Source organism: Aquarana catesbeiana, linkage group LG06 (assembly GCF_042186555.1).
Source record: "Aquarana catesbeiana isolate 2022-GZ linkage group LG06, ASM4218655v1, whole genome shotgun sequence".
Classification (NCBI taxonomy): Eukaryota; Metazoa; Chordata; class Amphibia; order Anura; family Ranidae; genus Aquarana; species Aquarana catesbeiana.
Window position 1 is genome coordinate 98,056,311 of NC_133329.1, and position 21,202 is coordinate 98,077,512.

Consider the following 21,202-nt stretch of genomic DNA (forward strand, 5'->3'; position numbering starts at 1 on the left):
ACCAGGCAAGATGTGGAGATGACTTAGAACTTGTGGCAGACAACCCTAATCAGCAAGATTAACCAACTGTCCTGATTGCTCCCAAATCTACCTTAATAAAGGGGATTTGTTTTTGACCCCGAAACGTGTTGGCTGTTAACTTTTGATAGACCCCTTTATCGTAAAAATGTTTTTTATTCTAGTCTGTGTTACCACTAGAGAGGTTTCTCCTCACTTCCTATCCTGGTGACAAGCATCTCTGGGACAAGAATTTAGGGATAATTGGCTTTTAAAACTTAACAGACATTCTAGCCAAAACTGAAAAAAAAGTTTTCCTCGCAGTTTCACTTTAACATGTTCAACACCACGTACACATTTTCAGTGGTTGGTTTAACCTAAAATGTAAAAAAAGTGGGAAGGGAAAGTGACATCCCTGGTAAATGTGCAACACAATCTAATTTTACATAACATACCTTGTATAGAAGCAGCTGGTAAGACAACTGTGCAGCCATGTTGGTAACACATAGGAAAGCGCCTGCAAATATAAAGGGGTTCAGCTTTACATATGGAAATGGATATCTGTTTCCAGTTTGGTGTTGCTCACAAAATGGGTACACAAGGAGGATCTGGTTGTTCAGAACTGAAGGATCAGAGAGTGAGAGACTTCATGTTAACTGGACATGCACATTTTCACTGCATGTGTGTTGGGTAAACATGGGATCTACAAAGGTCCGATATAGGATCATCTTATCTCTACACTTAAAAGCAACGCTTTTGCCAGATTAAATATTTAAAATGCAAAAAAAAAAAAAAAAAAAAAAAAGGGACTTGCTATAAAGGAGCGTGTTAATTCTTGCCTGCCTTGCTGTCCTCACTGCCAATATTTGTCCTCTTGAAATTCTTCAGCTTGGTCCCTCGCTGTGTGCTATGGTTTCATCCACTGACCTCTACATCAATGCCATAGCGTGCAGCAGGAGACTAGGCATCTGACACTCCAGGAAGTATGTTGGACGCTGAAGATCCTTTAGCCAGCTTAGCTCTTCGAAGGGTGGCGGAGAGGTATGTATCAATCTTTTCTTTACAGATGGTGCTTCCCCCCACCCCATTTCATTTTAGCAGCATCAGCCAAACCCTGCTCAGTCCACAATGTGATTCCAGGCAGCGAACTGTAGAAAGCAAAAAATTCACTAAGAGGAATTGGGCACTTGAGTGATATTAAATCAAGCAAGTACGTGTCGCAGATGCTTTCCGGTAGGGTGTCTGTAGTTATAGTGCAGTGGGCAGACAAGCTGAATGCTAAATGTGGAAGACTGATACTGGCCTGAGCCAGTTGACAGGACTCAAAAGCACAGAAACAAGGCAGAGGTCATATTCACAAAGCTACTTGGTATCCCTGGATATGAAAAGAACTAATCAGAATATGGAATAAAGCTAAATGAGACAAAATGTACCCTTGTAGTTTTCAAGGTTTAAATGCTTGTTTAGTCTAGAGGTGTAAGGAAAAGAGGTATTATCTACCTTATTCCTGGCTTTGGCAGGGTGTCTCAATCAATGCAACCGGTCCCCTGCAGAGTCCTCTCTAAGGCGTTTCATGCCTCGGTCATAAGCTCACCTTTTCACATGGTTAATAGCCCTGCACTGTGCGTGTTGTTGTCTCTATAGAGGGGCTTCCTTAATAAAGGCTGGTCACTGCTGCTCTCTCTTCTAGTGCAGAGTGACTGGTCTTGTATACATCCCAACTTGTAGTTAAAGGACCTTCTGGGTCCCAGCCACAGCAATGCTTAGTGCACAGTCTACATGGGTGATATCACTGCTTCTTTTACAAGATAATTCCTGAGTTGTGCAACGGAATTTGGTGCACACACAATCGATTTATATTCTTTGTGGATAATAATGAATATACAGTATCTGCATGCACCCAGAGTTCAGCTTTCAACATTTACCTGTTATGAGAAAACATGGAGGCCATCATTGCTAGCCTTCTGAAAATGTTAGCTGGTGGGTTGTCATTAACCCTTTGACTTTAATAGAGTCACAAAACCCAGAAGAAGCATGTATAAGGATTTACGTCTATCTTGAAATTCTTAATACTTGTTCTGGGTCAGTGATTACATATTGAAGACAGTTGTTTAGAATAGCCAGGCAACTAGCATTGTCAAGTCAGCTTTGGAAGCCCCTCTATATCTCTGGTGACACTGCTATGCTCAGTGGCCAAACACTGCAGTGTTAGGCTATATAATAAAATGTCAGCAGGATTAAAACACAAAAGTCATCAGCACTTCAAGAATAGCCATGCCTTTCAATTATTGGGGAAACAGTGTCATATAGGTCATTATACACAAAACACAAAAAGTCGTCCCGGGACTTTAAATGAGGTGAATGCGATTAGCCAGATTTTTACCTTTTCTTATAGGTCGTTATAGCCTAGAAACATTGGCTACTGTGAATCTGTGACCCATGTGACACTGTTTCCACAACAAGTAAAATGGACATTTTTCAAGTGCTGGTGACATATTCTCTTATCAGGCTCTTGCACACAAATGCCCTGAGTCTGTGCAACAAAAATTCCAGTGCATTTCCCCAACCAGGAGCTCAGGTGCTGGATACAGCTGTCTATAGTTATGTATGGCTGTGCGCAGCTGTACTCGCGTATACGCTGGAACTCACATGAACACTTGTATAGTGTATGGCATATTACAAGACAGAAATGTTCTATTTATGTAATACACCTATACGCTAAAGAAGTGTTTACAACTGTACCAGCTTACACCTGAGTTCATCCACACAACCAACCATTCAGGTCTATGGGTGGCTGTATGTAGCACCTATGCTTCCAGCAGGGGAAATATGCCAGAATTCATATTGTGTGTACTCAGGGCACCTATGTGCAAGGACCCTTCACCTGTTTCTTTACACAGCACCATTTATTTTGGTTATTACAAATACCCAGTGGTTACATTAGTTCAAGCACTGCAAGGAGTGTACCTCCAACATAAATTGTAGATGCCAGGGCTATTTTTTTCCCTCTTTTGATTAATTTAAAGCGGTATAGAGAAGTGATAGAATGAATTTGACTGCCACCTGCAAGGACAGATGTTCTGTTATATGTTGATTAATAAAGTTTCTTGTGTACAAAATATCTGTCTGACGCTATTCTTATGTTGTTATGGAAAAAAAAAAAAAGTATCTCACCTCTTCAGCTCTGTAGAACACACTGTCCAGTCTGCTCCTGGATCTTCCTGACAAGCAGCAATAAACAGAAACACAGAGAACAAGAACAGACACATAGAGGATGAAAAGCCACAGGAAGTCCATTCTAAGACTGGAAAAACAAAACAAAACACAGACATAGAGGATTAGCTGTATGCCTCTGTAACATGGCAGTATATCAGAGCTGTGCCATGAGCTACTGATGCGCTGATCCCACCCCCTTTTTTTGTGTGATCGTCATTGAAAAGTTACAAAGTGAAGTTTTCATTAAGTACATCTCCTTGCTGTAACCCAGCTACCTGATTATAAAAAGTAAGTAGCTCAAACACGTTGCATTATTTGGTCCTGCTGTTTTTATTTACTTACAATGGTGTGCTGGTTATTCTTTCTACACTGGACTATGATTTTTGGCAGCATCATCCATCACTTCACCTAAGCACCCTCAATGAGTGGAAGCTGGAAGGAGTTGTGCTGGAACCTGGTGAACATTTGGACTGTGCATCCTCACTGCCACACCAATCAACCATAACATAATGACCATTGAGAGGTAAAGGGAATAACATTGATTATCTTGTTATAATGACATCTGAAAGTGGCTGTATATATTAGGCAGCAAGTAAACATGATGTCCCTGAAGGTGATGTGTTGAAAGCAGAAAAAAAAAAATGGGCACGTGTAAGGATTTGAGCAACTTTGACAAGGGCCAAATTGTAATGGCTAGACGATTGGGTCAGAGCATCTCCAAAGTGCAGCTCTTGTGGGATGTTCCTGGCCTGCAGTGGTCAGGACCTACTAAAAGTGATCCATAGAAGGAAAACTGGCAAACCAGCAACAGGGTCGTGGGCAGCCAAGAGCTCACTGATGCAGGTGGGGAGCGAAGGCTGGCCTGTGTAGTCCGATCTAATAGAAGAGCCACTTTAGCAGCCTCAAACGGCTAAAAAAGTGAATGCTGATCCCGATAGAAAGGCGCCAGAACACAGAGTGCATCGCACTTTGTTGTGTACTATGGGGCTGCATAGCCGCAGACCAGTCAGGGTGCCCATGCTGATCCATGTCCACAGCTAAAAGCACCTACAATGGCATGTGAGCATAAAGGATGAGCTTCGGCGTGTTCGCACAGCCCACATGCAGAGCCCGCCAGCAAGTCGGCACTGCGCTGCGCTAATCACAGGCAGTGAGACATTTCCCGATCTCTGCAGCCACGCATCGGGACAATGTCTCACTGCCTGTGATTAGCGCAGCCCAGTGCTGATTTCCTGGCGGGCTCTGCACGTGGGCTGTGTGAACACGCTGGAGCTCATCCTTAGTGAGCATCAGAACTGGACCACGGAGCAATGGAAGACGATGGTCTGGTCTGATGAATCATGTTTTTTTTTTTGCATCATGTGGATTGCCGGGTGTGTGTGCGTCACTTACCTGGGGAAGAGATGGCACCAGGATGCAGTATGGGAAGAAGGCAAGCCAGTGGAGGCAGTGTGATGCTTTAGGAAATGTTCTGCTGTGAAACCTTGGGTCCTGTCATTCATGTGGATGGTACTTTGGAGCCCATGCCTTGATGGGTAAGGGCTGTTTTTGGTGGCAAAGGGGGCCTACTCAATATTAGGTGGGTGGTCATAAAGTTATGGCTGATTGGTATACAGTTTACACTGAGAGAGGGTGAAAACCAAGGAGCAAAAGTTAAAGACGGGGACAGAGTATTGTCACTAAATATGGAGCTTAGGCATGTTCAGATCCAATCCCAATTCAAGTGTGAGAGCCGTCCGGGAAGCTGTCATATGTACTGGACCAATCATCTGCAGCTGAGGTATTTCCCACCCGCAGCTGCCCATATGTGACCCATAGTGTTTCTTTGTGTGCAGCTCAGGCTCAGCTGATATGGGGTATGTATGTGGATTCTTTTGCATGTGCCGCTGGGAGTGCTGGCAAGAGATGGGGCCCGTCCTGGATCCTACTGTAGCTCAAGGAAAAGGAAAGAGGTGATCGCTGGATCATCCATGTGATCCTTAAGTAGTGATAAGAGTGGCAACCTCAGCCTCGATCTAACCAGGCTACGCCCCCAACATGTTTCGCTCCCACCACCATAATTAAGCTCTGGGGGGCTAGAGGTTGCCACTCTTATCACTACTATAGGACCATACAGATGTGCGGCAGCAGGGATCACCGATTTCCTCTTCATTGAGCCTCAGCTGCCCATATGCATGCCCCTAGGTTTACATGCAGCTGTGGGGAGGAGAACGTCACGGTGATTGGTCGAGTACAGGTGACAGCTTCCTGACCGGTGTCTTGCCGAGAAAGTTCCCTCGGCGGATAAGGACCCCCCTGTACTGCGCAGGCGCAGCGCCTGCGCAGTACGATCTACTATGAGCCAACGGTGATAGCCGAAGCTCAAAATGTTCAATCAGCTGTACACGGCGCCTGCGCCCTAGGTCCAGGTTCCTTCCCCACCATCCAAGTGGACCTAGAGGGGGAATAAAAAAAGAGCAGAGCAAAGCGAGGCCGAAGCGTGGCGAGCGAAGCGAGCCCGCAAGGGGCCCTCTTACAGGCGCCGTGTACAGCTGATTTTCGCCTATTCGCCTTCGGCTATTTCCGCCGGATCCCGCAGCGCCTGCGCAGTAAAGGGGGGTCCTTATCCGTCGAGCGAAACTTTCTCGGCAGAACACCAGCTCACTGAATCCAAACACCCCTGCTTGTCACCCCATAGCAGGAAGTGCTTGGATCAGGACCTTCATGGCAGGGATCTTCAGCTATGGTTGCCACCTCATCCCTTTAAACCCGAACACATATTAATTACACAGGTTCTGTGGCTGATTAAGGTGGTAATTAAACTCACTTGGTGCCTTATCTGCATTTAATTAGCCTCAGAACCTGTGTAATTCATATGTGTTCGGGTTTAAAGGGATGAGGTGGCAACTCTATCTTCAGCTGTTCTTTTTATGAAACCTGCAGATTTAAAGAGACTGAAAGTGATAATAACAGGTTAAAGCTCATGTGAGATTTTAGCCATTGGGTTTACACCGATTTTCCTGAGTATTCTAATTGTGACTAGTTCTCTTTAACATTGCAACACACACAACATTTAAAAAAAACAAAAATAGCTCATATAAAAACAGAATAAATGAGAGAACTTACATGTTGTTATGTCAAATCACCCGTGTGTTGTTATACACCGCAGGGCGCGGCCATCTTCCTACACCCGGAAGAGGAGAGCGACTTCAACACGGTGTTCTGCCGATGTTCAGGCTTTGGAGACGATCACCGATACTAAGGATTGCTGATGCTGCTCGCAGACAGGGATGTGGCTACAGCTGCCAGCTGGGTTGCATTATGGGGGATGGGAGGACTATGGAGAATGACAAGGAGGAGGCACTATATGGCTGCTCTTCGCAGGGTAATTTTTTAACAGAGCAAATGTACAGTACTTCATTCCAATGGTAGAAAGCATAGTGGCATGTGGAATCCCCAATTGTCCTTCTCTCCTGGAAATGCTAATTCCCTGACTGTCATGCTTGTCCTTTGGCTTCAATACTTTAACCTCTTGCCACCCCAAGTAGTTTTGACATTTCTCTCATACGTGTTAAAATAAGTAAACATTTGTATTCTTTTTTTTTTTTTTTGCTAGAAAATCACTTAGAACTAGAGTTGCCACCTCATTCCTTTAAACCCGAACACCTTTGAATTACACAGGTTCTGAGGCTAATTAGATGCAGATAAGGCACCAAGTAGGTTTAATTACCACCCTAGTCAGCCACAGAACCTGTGTAATTCATATGTGTTCAGGTTTAAAGGGATGAGGTGGCAACCATACTTAGAACCCCCAAACATTCTATAATTTCTAAAAGCAGAGGCCCTGGAGAATAAAATGGTGGTTGTTGCAGTCTTTTATGTCACACATTATTTGCACAGCCGCTTATCAAATGCAAATTCAGGTGCACACAGAATCTGGTGCAGCACTGCCTAGTAAACAATCAGCTTCCAGGTTTTATTATCAAAGCTTAATTGAAGAAGTTAGAAGCTGATTGGTTGCACCCATTTTTTTAAATAAAATATAAAAGATGATGATGTGTCAAGTAAATAGATTCCAAACACATCAAGTGGCTAAACCTGTCCATAAATGGCGCTTTAAAAGCCTTTACAGGTTACCAGTTTAGAGTTAAAGCGGAGCTCCACCCCAAAAGGTCTGCTTCTCTGCCCCCCGCTGCCACATTTGGCACCTTTTGGGGATGTGCGGGTACCTGTTTTTGACAGTTACCCGCTCCCTTTGGTCTCAGGTCTCACTTTGGTCTCAGTTCACCGCAGCAAACTGAGCCGGAAGTTTGGCCCCCCTCCTTCCCAGAGCGCAGTGTGATTCGCGGAAGTCTTTACTGCTGGTTTCCCTTAGCTAAGATGGCGGCGCCAGCACCCGAGAGCTGATTCAGGAATCGGCTCGGGTGAGGACACCACAGGATCCCTGGATAGGTAAGTGCCCTAATTATAAAAGTCAGCAGCTACAGTATTTTTACCTCCTGTTTAAAACTTCTCTTTAACCACCTGCCATCCGCACTATGGCTGAATGACGGCCACAGCGCGGACCTGAATTCCTGGGAGGCCGTCATAAGATGGTCTCCCCTGTGCATGCGCTCTGCGCGCGCCCTACAGGGCGCGCGCCGAGCACGCTGTGATCACCGAGTCACTGAGACTCGGCTGATCACCAATCCGAGTAAGGGGCCGGTCCCGGACCCTTACCATGTGATCAGCTGTCAGCCAATGAAAGCTGATCACATGATGTAAACAAAATATCGGTAATCGTTTTTTTTTCTACTCACTCTGATAGCGCGAGTAGAAAAAAAAGCCGATCACCGGCTCAGATGAGAGGAACATCGGTCCCAAAGTGGAAGAGGCACATCTGCCTCATCTTTGCCAGTTAACAGTGCCACCTAACAGTGCCCACAGTGCCACCTAACAGTGCCCACAAGTGCCACCTAACAGTGCCCACAAGTGCCAGCTATCAATGCCCACCAGTAGTGCCAATCAGTGCCACCTAGCAGTGCTGCCTATCAGTGTAACATATCAGTGCCCATTATTGCCACCCATCAGTGCCCATCACTGCCACCCATCAGTGCCCATCACTGCCACCCATCAGTGCCCATCACTGCCGCCTATCAGTGCCGCCTCATCAGCGTACATCAATGAAGGAGAAAAATTACCTGTTTTAATTTTTTTATAACAAAATATAAAAAAATATATATTTTTTTTTTTTAAATTCAGTCTTTTTACATTTTTTAAACAAAAAATACCGCAGAGGTGATCAAATACCACCAAAATAAAGCTCTATTTGTGGGGAAAAAATGATAAAAATTTCATTTGGGTACAGTGTTGTATGACCGCGCAATTGTCATTCAAAGTGCGTCAGTGCTGAAAGCTGAAAATTGGTCTGGATAGGAGGGGGGTTTAAGTGCCCAGTAAGCAAGTGGTTAAACAGGAGGTCTATTGCTAGAATTATTGTTTTAATTCTGAAGTCCTTGATGATACCTCCTGTCTGGTGCATTAATCATTTACATATGCGTGCCGGACCTACGTGCACATTAGCAGTTGCGTTATGCAATGGTAGACAGGTGCTTTTACTTTACTTTACTTTTTATTATTTTTAATTATTTACATGTTTTTTTTCTACTTTTTAAAATTTTATTTATTTTAACTTTATAGCTATCAGAAGGTTAAGAACAAGCTTTGAGCAGGTGACAGGTACTCTTTATGGGTATATGAGGGGTCTGGACCCCTGATGTCTTCCCTGCCCTCCAAGGCAGCTAATCAAACTCAAATTGGGTTTGATTAGCTGCTTCCCTGACTGTAAAGCCTGGTACACACGATCAGATTGTTGGCCAACAAAGCGTCAGACTTTTGTCCGAAGGGCGTGTGCCAGGAACTTGTCTTGCATACAAACGGTACACAATTTTCGGCCAACAAATACGAATGTAGTGATGTAAGACAAGGAATTTCAGCTCTTGAGTGCCACCCTTTGGGCACCTTCTGCTAATGTCGTGTTTGGTGAGCATTGATTCCGAGCATGCGTGTTTGTACTTTCAACTTTTGTGTGACGGACTTGTGTACACATGATAGAAAAATCTGACAACAGACCGTTGTATGCTGAAGATTTACTAGCCTGCCATCCAACATTTATTGGCAGAAAGTTGGACAACAATTGTCTGATGGAGCGTACTAATGGTTGGATTTTAGGCCAACAGTCTGTCATCACACATCTCCCTGCCGAAAATCCGATCGTGTGTACAAGGCTTTAGAGTCAAGGAATGACAGATCTGAAACCAGAAATTGACAAAATCCTCCTAGCTTCTGGTTTAAATCATCACAGAGGAGATCGGGGAATGGATGTTCCTCCATCCCCTCTGCGAAAGCCGTCCCACCCATTTACTGCAGTCCTGGGCTCCCTGGAGGAACGGGAGAGTCTGGGATCCACTGTTCTTTTTTAGCGCTCTGAAAGTGAGCCCAGATCACTTTTACATGACAACCGATTGGCAGGTGAAAAAAATGATACCAGGATCATGGTTGTAGCTGCAGCCATGCTCCCAGTGTAACCACTTGCCAACAGGACATTTTAATACGTACATTGGTCAGCAAGGGGTTAAAAAGGATCTTCACTTCCTCCACATATTTTTTTTTTCTTTCTTTCTCCTCTTACTTCCTTTGCTGGGTTACCTTCAAAAAACATATACACCCAGCAAAACCATCATTTTCTGCTGTAACCAGGTCCCGGGCCACCACATTCTCTTCTTACATCATCAGGAGAAAGCTGTTTACTCCTGGTTCTTGCATCCAGCCCCCTGATGACGCAGCACATGGGCAGTGTGGTGGAGATAAGGATAAGCTCAGGTTTGGGCCAAATATGCATTTTCAAAGAAAGCTCTCACTCCCAATTGACTGTGACCTACTGTTGCCCAATTAACAGGGCACCCCGCAGCTGCATGCATACAAAGAGGTGGAGATGCTTGTGACATCATTGACCCAAAAGGCCACATGGCTATCTTAGGTCAATGCTGTGTATGAGCAGCTGCCCTGGTCGCATTTGATTGGGCAAAAGTGACGGCTTCCTTACAGGTTTGGTCCCAACGCAAGTTCAGATCAAGCCTGAGCTCATCCTTCGTGGAGATTGCTCCAAAGCCTCCTGGGGTGCATGACATGAGGCATTCTCTGAGAAAATGCAAGGCGTTCTCTGAATGGGGCCTGTGCCGATGAGCAACTTCCTGTGTTCAGACCGAGAAGCTAGTGGAGATCATTGGAGTAGCGATGCCTACTTCAGTGATTTGTATTGTAATGGAAATTTGTAAGTTCTGTATATAATTGTATTGTATTTTGTATGTATTGCACTCTGCCCTCACTGTGCACATGGCACTAATAATGTTTTCAGTAAATGTTTACATTCTTTCGAGTCCTGATTAGAATTAGCCTGCCTATGTAACGCCCCTTGTTACCATAAACCTACAATTGTAATATTAATGTGATACCTACGTAATCATGTGCATAAAAACCTTCAATTGCGTCATAATAAAGCAGAACAGTAATTTGGAAAGATGCTGAGCGTATCTTTTGTGTCTGTTCCCTACTGCAGTAGTTATTATTAATTTGGAACCACTAATCAATATGAGGATAGGAGTTGCCTATCATCAATTTAACGGAGTCATGCATGGCGAGCTTTGCCTTAGGAGGGGATTCCAGGTGACCCTGAGTATCCGAAACGAGGAGCTTGAGACGATCCGGGAATTTCTGATAATCAGCCGGCTGAGGTAAGCCTTTTGCTTACATTTGAGTTATCAGACTTCCTTGATCGGTAAGGCATTTTCGGGACAAAGGGTACCTATTTTACTCCCCTTAATCGAACTGTATTGATTGGTGGTTATATGTTATGTTGTCCCTGTCTATTGTCCATCGGAGTGTTATAGATAAGAAAGGGAAGAATAGTACTGTTCACAGGTATATGTAGTACATCTGCTAGATAAAGTAGTTTAGAGGCAAGAGGGTATAGGCACAAGTAGAGAAGAGAGAAGACTGGCCAGTCATTATGGGCATTGAATTAAGTAAGGGAATGAAGGGTAAGAGACCCTCAAAAATGCCCAGCGCAAGAGAAGCGCTATATATGAACCGAAGGTGCGGTTCCGCCTATACTGAGCCCCTAGATTAATGGTTAGAGTGGACAGGGATCCACAATGGGTAACTGGGTTACCAAGGTCCACAGGGACTAAGAATCATGCAGAGTAAACAGCTAGAGAAACAGCTATCTATGTGAGCAGGATGGATCAACGGTGACATTAGAACTAGACAGAAAGGGACATTTTCATGTTAAGTTGTGGGATGAATTTGGGATCAGGCACTACAACTAGTAAAAGTCAGAAACAGAGAAATGAGAGGTAAAACAGAATACTTTATATGTTGTCAGAGAGGGAAGATGGGATGAGCACTGTGGCTCCCCATCTGATCATAGAATCATAGAAGCTAGATATAAAAGTTATTTAAACAAAATAAGGAAAGCAGAATTTAGGCAGGGAAATATTAAAGAGTTAAAAGAAAGTGAGAGAATGATATGCATGTGTTGTGTACAAATGGGAAAAATGTAAGCGATTTTAGAGAGATATTGGTGTGTGTGCGAATGCTGGGACCTTTAGTTCTATTGCTTGTGTGTGTCATGTACGCAGATGTGACCCCCTCCTTTGTGCTCTCATGAAAGAAATGTGGCTGGGATAAGAGGTTAGTGATAAGCTGGAAGGACACCATTGCCAATTTCTGTTTTTTAGACAAAACATTTATAACAAAATGTGCCGGGTTAACGAATCTAATGGTAAACAATGTGATCACAATTATTTTGAATCTGTTTTCCAAACATGGTAAAATGAAGGTTACATTTAACCGTGTATTACACATATTGAATATCCTTTGATAGTGGAAACAGTGCATTTAAAAAAGGGAAATTAAGTAATAATGAGTATTAATTTCTAATATGAGTTTAACAATTATATAGATATAATGAAACTGGTTTAGACAACCTTTGGTTGGAAATGAAATCCAGGTTATTGGGGAAATTTGTAAAAATGGGATTAGTTTAGATTAAGATAACAATTTTGTAATTTTACATTTATACAATAAACCCGTATTGAGAGAAAAAAAGATTAAGATGAGGTTGTTATTTTGAATAAAGCTGCCATAATATTTAACAAAGCCAAGATGGATGGGATACATAAGAAGTTTTTCTACAAAAATGATATTGTAAGGTTTTTGATGAAAACTTGATGTGCGGTCCATGATGTAAGAGTAATAATAAATAAAATTTAAATATAACAGACCCATCACATCAAGTCCACACACCCTGTTAGGATAGATGCCACCTGCAGCCAGTTGTTTTATAGTTTTTGATGCTTTCTGGTCCATCATACAGATTGGTCCTTTTGTTTTTATTTATTTTTATTTTTGAAATCCAAAGCAGAATGTGTGGATTGTGAAATGATGTGCCCCTTTTTCTTGTAAAGTACAGTGGTATAAGCAGAAGAATATTTTGGATTAATGGACATCTCTGCATGACCGCAGGGTATTGTTATCATTTATTATAATATTGCCAGGAAAAAGTTGTCTTTTGAAACATGAAACTGGAGTTCTTACACAAATAGTGTGATAGAAAACAAGACATTGTAATATATTTATGCAAGCTGGACCCAGTAATGAAGGGTTCACCCCGATATATCAGAGCTGTAGCTTTTATGCAAAGGTGCTATTAGACAAAGTTAGATATTGTTTTGGTCAATGGTCCGACATTCTGTGCAGCAAATTTACAGCTAACTAAATGTTTGTCTAATGAAAGGTTTAAAATATGAGTTTGTTTATGTACAAATCTAACAATGAAAAATGCGTACATTTATTCAAAAGAAAGGAAAAGACGCATGTGTTAAATTGATGACATAGGAATCAGCTGCTGTGAGCCCAGTGCAGGACACACTCCCTGAAGACACAGATATTACATTTTTTGTAGATTTGAGTATGCAGTTTATCACCCAGAAAGATACCCTGTATTCAAAGTCATTGGATCCTTTTTCCCCAGCTCAAGAAGCAGAGCTCCATGTTTTAGCAAAGCCTGTGAGCTATAAAAAGAGTGTATATTTATATAGATAGTCGAGATATAGAGAGCTTTTGGTTCCATTTGAAGGGCCAGAAGTTTGTTTTTACTTCGGCAGGTAAACCAATAAAGCATGCCAAGTTAATTTGATTGTCTGTTTTCAGCCTTCCAGCTTCTTGCTGAGGTAGCCATATTAACTTTCACACATGGAAGCAGACCAGGTGACTAAGGATGCTGCATTTACAGCCTCGGACACTTGATGGGTCTGTGCAACTCACAGATTCCACCCTAGTTCTGGCCCAGTATAGCTGGGATTAATAATTCAACTTTAAGGACCCCAGAACGAGAAGAACAAGTGGTCCACAGGGGGCAACTTATTATGAAACAGGACTTTGGAAAAGGTGATCATTTATGTCTGTCAGCCACTCTTTTCCCTTCAGCTTGACACATGGACCGTGTCATCAGTCACAAGCAGTTATGGCTGCCTTAGTAAATGAGCATGGGATAGAGCCAGGGTTCTCCACAGTTGTTTTTATAACATACCACTTCTTGTTTTACCTGTTACCAAAGGTGTTACCAAAAGCTCAACATCCCTCCCAGAGATTACAAAAAAGATATATCCATTTGCATTTTGTCTGTATGGACATGTTTTTTGGATGTCCAGTGGCAAATTCTACTGCAAAGGCCACAGTAAAAAGTGTTATCAGAAGTAGTTTGTAAGTACAGAGTGCCAGAAAGTACAGAGAGTAACAGAGGAAATCATTTTTTATAGGAGAGTCCTTAATAGAAGTTTTGAGGTTTTATTTTTACACCCCTTACTGTCTACAATGTAGCGGACAAAGTAAAGTAAGAAACTAGAAAACTTTTGCCTGAATGTTTTCTTATATTTTATCAAGCCCCTAAGGGGGATGTTGGACTCTCTCCCTATGGGATTTGGTTTGGGAGTGTGTTACTCACTTGCTTATATTTTGTCTCAGCAGCTGAAGTCCTTCATTCGGATCTCACAGAGAATGTTGCTGATCTTTTAAGGTTTTTTACAAACTCATTTATGTGTTTTCTCCCTAATTCCAGATCCTAAAAGTTTGGAAGGATCTAAAACTAAAGCCAGGTGACTTTTGGATTGTTAAGAGACATTTATATATAAGGAAATGTTTGGAGACTCAATACAGCATCTATTTCATGTACAGTTTTTGCAAAACTTGAAGGAAAAGTCACCTGGATCCACACCAGACACTGCAAAAATGACTTAATTAAAGAAATCTCTGTGTTTGATTTGTTTCCCTCTTGTGATCACAGTCTAGGGTACTTTTTGATTCAATTACTTTAATTGTAAGGGATATATATATTTGAAAAATAGTTTAGCCATGTTGAAGTCATATTTGTCTTTTGTACGTCTTCCATTTTATGTAGAATTGTCTGTGTTTACATATGCTGATAAGTCAGCATGTCCACAATTAAGCTAGAAGGCCATTCTGGCCACAGGAGTGTACAGCCAGTACTCTGTAAATATGTCTTATCAATCATTTGTTCTTCACAATGAAAAGTCATTTTGTAATGAAAAAGTTGCTCAGCTATTATTTTCTCCACAATGGAGTTTTTTTTGCCTCTTTGGCCAGGACTACCTCCACCTAAGCATGTGGAGGTTCCAGGTTAAAGGTGATAGCAGGTATGGTTAGTGATCAAAATATTGATCAAAAGAGGGGAGTCTGTAATGGAAATTTGTAAGTTCTGTATATAATTGTATTGTATTTTGTATGTATTGCACTCTGCCCTCACTGTGCACATGGCACTAATAATGTTTTCAGTAAATGTTTACATTCTTTCGAGTCCTGATTAGAATTAGCCTGCCTATGTAACGCCCCTTGTTACCATAAACCTACAATTGTAATATTAATGTGATACCTACGTAATCATGTGCATAAAAACCTTCAATTGCGTCATAATAAAGCAGAACAGTAATTTGGAAAGATGCTGAGCGTATCTTTTGTGTCTGTTCCCTACTGCAGTAGTTATTATTAATTTGGAACCACTAATCAATATGAGGATAGGAGTTGCCTATCATCAATTTAACGGAGTCAGTATCTTCCAAGGGGATCAGCCAGGTATGGTATATGCATATAAATCAAAACGTGCAGCGCTGTCAAACCAGGATCTAAATAATTAAAAGTCAAAAAATATCTATTATAATGCAATAAAGATGAAAACGTGAAAGATGAAAAAAGGAAAAAAGAAAAATTGTTAATAATCCAAATGTCACAATTCCACATCCATAAAGTGAACTCAGAATGTGTGCTGATCCAATGTTCAATTTGTGAAGACACCCGGTGCTCCCCACAGGATAGACAGGGCAAGTATATCTGCTTACCAGATTTTAAGACCCTCCAGGGTCTAGATGCACATTAGTGAGCTTTTACCCCTCACTATGGGCTCAACCGCATCCACTACTCAGCCTGCTTAATTGAATTCCACGGGTATATACCCCACAGTTATCATCAGCCAAGGAAACTTAAGAGTCCGGTTATACATTCATCATATGAAAGAGGAAGATAAACTCATTGCGCAACATTCTTTTAAAAGCACACAAGAGTTTATTAAAAGTTGTACTTACAACAAAAACGATAAAATCAGGTTCAAAATGGAAACATTTGTTTGTCCAAAAATCTCCACGAGTGTTTGGATGTCACCACTGCTCCGTGTCTAGCCTGACGTACGTTTCGTCCATTGGGACTTCTTCTGTGAGGCAGTAAGGCATTTTGAACCTGATTTTATCGTTTTTGTTGTAAGTACAACTTTTAATAAACTTCTGTGTGCTTTTAAAAGAATGTTGCGCAATGAGTTTATCTTCCTCTTTCATATGATGAATGTATAACTGGACTCTGAAGCTTCCTTGGCTTATGATAACTGTGGGGTATACACCTGTGGAATCCAATTAAGCAAGCTGAGTAGTGGATGCGGTTGAGCCCACAGTGAGGGGTTAAAGCTCACTAATGTGCATATAGACCCTGGAGGGTCTTAAAATCTGGTAAGCAGATATACTTGCCCTGTCTATTCTGTGGGGAGCACCGGGTGTCTTCACAAACTGAACATTGGATCAGCACACGTTCACTTTATTGATGTGGAATTGGGACATTTGGACTATTAACAATTTTTCTTTTTTCATCTTTCACATTTTCATCTTTATTGCATTATATTAGATGTTTTTTGCACTTTAATTATTAATGGTCATGGTTTGACAGCGCTACACATTTTGATTTCAATTTTTGGTATGAAGTGTACATTGTTGTGAAAACTGCTGTTGGTCATGGATCATCCGGGTCATTCACATAATTCTATATACAGTCAGGTCCATAAATATTGGGACATTAACACAATTCTGATCTTTTTGGCTCTATACACCACCAAAATGGATTTGAAATGAAATGAACAAGATGTGCTTTAACTGCAGACTTTCAGCTTTAATTTGAGGGTATTTACATCCAAATCAGGTGAACGGTGTAGGAATTACAACAGTTTGTATATGTGCCTCCCACTTTTTAAAGGGACCAAAAGTAGTGGAACAATTGGCTGCTCAGCTGTTCCATGGCCAGGTGTGTATTATTCCCTCATTATCCCATTTACAAGGAGCAGATAAAAGGTCCAGAGTTCATTTCAAGTGTGCTATTTGCTTTTGGAATCTGTTGCTGTCAACTCTCGATATGAGATCTAAAGAGCTGTCACTATCAGTGAAGTAAGCCATCATTAGGCTGAAAAAACAAAACAGCCCCATCAAAGAGATAGCAAAAACATTAGGTGTGGCCAAATCAACTGTTTGGAACATCCTTAAAAAGAAAGAATGCACCGGTGAGCTCAACAACACCAAAAGACCCAGAAGACCACGGAAAACAACTGTGGTGGATGACCAAAGAATTCTTTCCCTGGTGAAGAAAACACCCTTCACAACAGTTGGCCAGATCAAGAACACTCTCCAGTAGGTAGGTGTGTGTGTGTCAAAGTCAACAATCAAGAGAAGACTTTACCAGAGTGAATACAGAGGGTTCAACACAAGATGTAAAAAATTGGTGAGCCTCAAAAACAGGAAGGCCAGATTAGAGTTTGCCAAACAACATCTAAAAAAGCCTTCACAGTTCTGGAACAACATCCTATGGACAGATGAGACCAAGATCAACTTGGACCAGAGTGATGGGAAGAGAAGAGTATGGAGAAGGAAAGGAACTGCTCATGATCCAAAGCATACCACCTCATCAGTGAAGCATGGTGGTGGTAGTGTCATGGTGTGGGCATGTATGGCTGCCAATGGAACGGTTCTCTTGTATTTATTGATGATGTGACTGCTGAAAAAAGCAGCAGGATGAATTCTGAAGTGTTTCGGGCAATACTATCTGCTCACATTCAACAAAATGCTTCAGAACTCGTTGGACGGCGCTTCGCTGTGCAGATGGGCAATGAACCGAAGCATACTGCGAAAGCAACCAAAGACTTTTTTAAGGGAAAGAAGCGGAATGTTATGCAATGGCCAAGTCAATCACCTGACCTGAATCCGTAGAGGCCTGGCAGAGCATCACCAGGGATGAAACCCAGTGTCTGGTGATGTCTATGCGTTCCAGACTTCAGGCTGTAATTGACTGCAAAGGATTTGCAACCAAGTATTAAAAAGTGAAAGTTTGATGTATGATTGTTAATCCATTACTTTTGGTCCCTTAAAAAGTGGGAGGCACATATACAAACTGTTGTAATTCCTACACCGTTCACCTGATTTGGATGTAAATACCCTAAAGTTAAAGCTGAAAGTCTGCAGTTAAAGTACATCTTGTTCGTTTTATTTCAAATCCATTGTGGTGGTGTATAGAGCCAAAAAGATTAGAATAGTGTCAATGTCCCAATATTTATGGACCTGACTGTACTTTATATGCACTTAGCACAATATCACTTATTTATTATTATGGTATATGCATAGTTACATTGGTCCAAGCTGTAAAAATATCCATACCCTGGAATTCAGCTTTATGCTGCGTTCATGTTCTAGCGCAGAACCACTAGATACAATGCTCCAAACTGACAAACTGTGGTTTTATAAGTTTATTTGAATTCATTCCCTAAAATATTTTTTTTTATTGTTTTTTTTTTTTTTTTTTTTATAAATAAACATTTATTACAGGGTGAATCTATGACACCTTAAACATCATATGGAAATCAGCCCCCAGTAGCAGAGTGAAAATAAATCATAGAGGAGCACAGAAGAAGCTTTTCTGGCTGATAAAGGTAATAGCAGGGTTCTTTTGACGTCTCCTCTTAGGTAAGTCTTTTACTTTTACAGGGGTGATTTTAACCTCTTCCCTCCTCCACTATAGCCGAAAAGATGGTTAGAGCAAGGCTCTCGTCCTATGTGCATGTCTCCTGTGCACCCCCTGGGCCGTGCATCGGGCTCGCTCTGTGACCCCTGTGCGCTTTGGACACAGCTGATCACAGATCTGGCTAAAGGGCCTATCATAGCAGCCCTTTACCATGTAATCCACTGTGTCCAAGCACAGCTGGTCACACATAAACAGACTTGCTGGTTATTGGCTCTTCTTTCCTCATCATTGCACCCTCATCAGTGTCCACCAGTGCAGCCTCATGCCAGGTCACCTTGAGGCTAGGTGACAGATGCACACCGTTGGGATCAGGAGTGCAACGCAAGGTAGTGGACCCTATGGCTGACTGCTGCAGATGGAAGTCAGGGTGGTAAGGAAGGCAGGGCCGCTGGAACACCAGCACGGATCCCACCAGGGTTAGAGCGTAAGATTCCCTGGGGCGCAGAGTCTAAGAGCCAGCAGGTGTTCACCAGAGCCTCTAGTGGTGAGGATGGACTGGGCTGCAACTGGCTCCAGGTCGCGACCCCCAGAGTCCCCCAGCTCACACCCACAGTAGGCAACAGGAGGATAGGGATAGTAAGGGAATAAGCCAAGGTCGGGGCCACAAGCAGACAAGGACAACAGAGTTCACGCCAAGGTTCAGGGTCACAGGCAAACAGGGATAGTCGGGGACACGCTAAAGGTCAGGGTTACGAGCAGACAGGAATAGTCAAGAACAGGCCAAAGTCGGTAACTGGAATCAGACGCAGGAAACACAGCAAGTACACACGAAAGCTAACATACAATGGTTGATCAGCACTGCTGGCTTGCAGTGCACAGGTTAATATAGGGTTCCCTGATAGGAGCTGGGGTGGAGCCATGCTAGAGGAGAGTTTATAAAAGCAGTCAGGTGAGAGTCAGCTGGTCTTTAGAGATGAACACATGGAGACAGGTAAGCTGACAGACAAAACTCTATTGCATAACCATGACACCTCATCAGCACATAAATCAGTGAGTAAGAAAAATTACTTGTTTGCAGAATTTTATAACGAAAACTAAGAAAAATCTTTTTTTTCCTTGTCTTTTTTCTTAATTTAGCAAAAATAAAAAAAACAGCGGTGATTAAATGCCACCCAAAATATCTATTTGGGTACAGTGGTGTATGAGCGCGCAATTGTCATTCAAAATGTGTTCAGCGTTGAAAGCTGAAAATTGGCCTGGGCAGGAAGGGTGTGAAAGTGGCAAGTATTGAAGTGGTTAAAGGCATATTCCATCTTTTGGAAAAAATAATACGTGCACCTGTACTGATTGCTAAAACAAATGTGCATTGATTATTTTTTTGCATGGGAGTTCACAAAACATTGCAACCATGATCAGTGGATCGCGAGTGCAAAGCTCATGCACCTGCAGACAGGTTTAATATGGAAAAATGAAAGGTGGGGGCAAAAATATGAATGCAAGTTACACACTAGGGGGGAAATCTCTGGGAGAATCTAGGATGGACAAGGATCTGGGGGTCTTAGTATATGACAGACTTGGCAATAGCATGCAATGCCAATCTGCAGCAAATGCAGCCAGCAGACTATTAGCATGCATTAAAAAGGGGATTTACTCACTATAATTCTACCACTTTACAAAACTGTTGTCCGGCCACATCTTGAGTATGCTGTCCAGTTCTGGTCACCGGTCCTCATGAATGATGTGATAGAACTAGAGAGAGTCCAGAGAAGGGCAATAAAGTTAATAAGGGGGCAGTTACTGTAAAGGAATGATAACAAAAATTAAACGTATTCTCCTTGGAGAAGAGACGCTTAAAGTATTACTAAACCCACAACAGTAAACTCAGTCTGTATATGCAGTAAAGCATGCTTGTTATACTCATTGTGGAACCTAAGGGGATAATCCTCCACATTGTGTAAAAAGGCTGTTTGATCCTGTCTTCTCTGATCCTCCTCTTCTTCTACAGTCCCCAGTCCATCTGATAAGTCAGAGCCTTTGGAGTCACTCTGCACATGCTCAGTTTGGTGTGTATGGTTAGAGCGTTATTTTTTTTTTTTTTTTGGGAGGGTGCATGTGATCAGCACAGGTAAAATCAGCACTGTCCAGACAGAGAGTCAGGGGTCATGCAGCCTCATAGGACAGTCAAAGTAGAAGGAAAACTCCTCCTACAAGCTTTGTCCAGACACTGGTAGATGTAAGAAGACTGCTCTAACTGCTGATGAGAAAAGGTATTTAGCAGTTTATACTTACTAAAATCATTTCATTTCCATGTTCTTTGTATTGTGGGAGACCAGATATAGTGAATGCAGGGTCCTGGGTTTAGTAACACTTTAAGAGGGGTTAAAATGTTTGTTAGGCTAAAAAACAAAACAAAAAAAAACATAGAGATCCTGGTCCCTTAAAGCAGATTTAACAGCACAGTGCTTGTGCTGTGTAATCTGCCCCTCTCTAAACTGTAAAAAACCTGGGTGATCCTGCCACTTCCTGTGTCCCCCTCTGTGTGCTGACCACAATAAGCAGGGCTGCTGAGCCCTGACCACTATGGTCAGCGTACGTCCCTCCGTCATCCGCAGCTGTCCTCTCTGCTCTCCAC

At 42.3% G+C, this 21,202-nt stretch overlaps 1 protein-coding gene across 1 annotated transcript in view; it reads right to left on the reverse strand.

The window, feature by feature from the left end:
- ZDHHC4 (zDHHC palmitoyltransferase 4) overlaps window positions 1-6,514 on the reverse strand; it is a gene marked incomplete in the record, with an annotated part of 21,395 nt that extends 14,881 nt beyond the window's left edge. Inside the window, 3 exon segments of the mRNA XM_073636499.1 lie at window positions 453-514; window positions 3,172-3,301; window positions 6,319-6,514. Of these exon segments, the coding sequence (XP_073492600.1) occupies window positions 453-514; window positions 3,172-3,294 (185 nt within the window).
- Window positions 6,515-21,202: the final 14,688 nt, after the last annotated feature.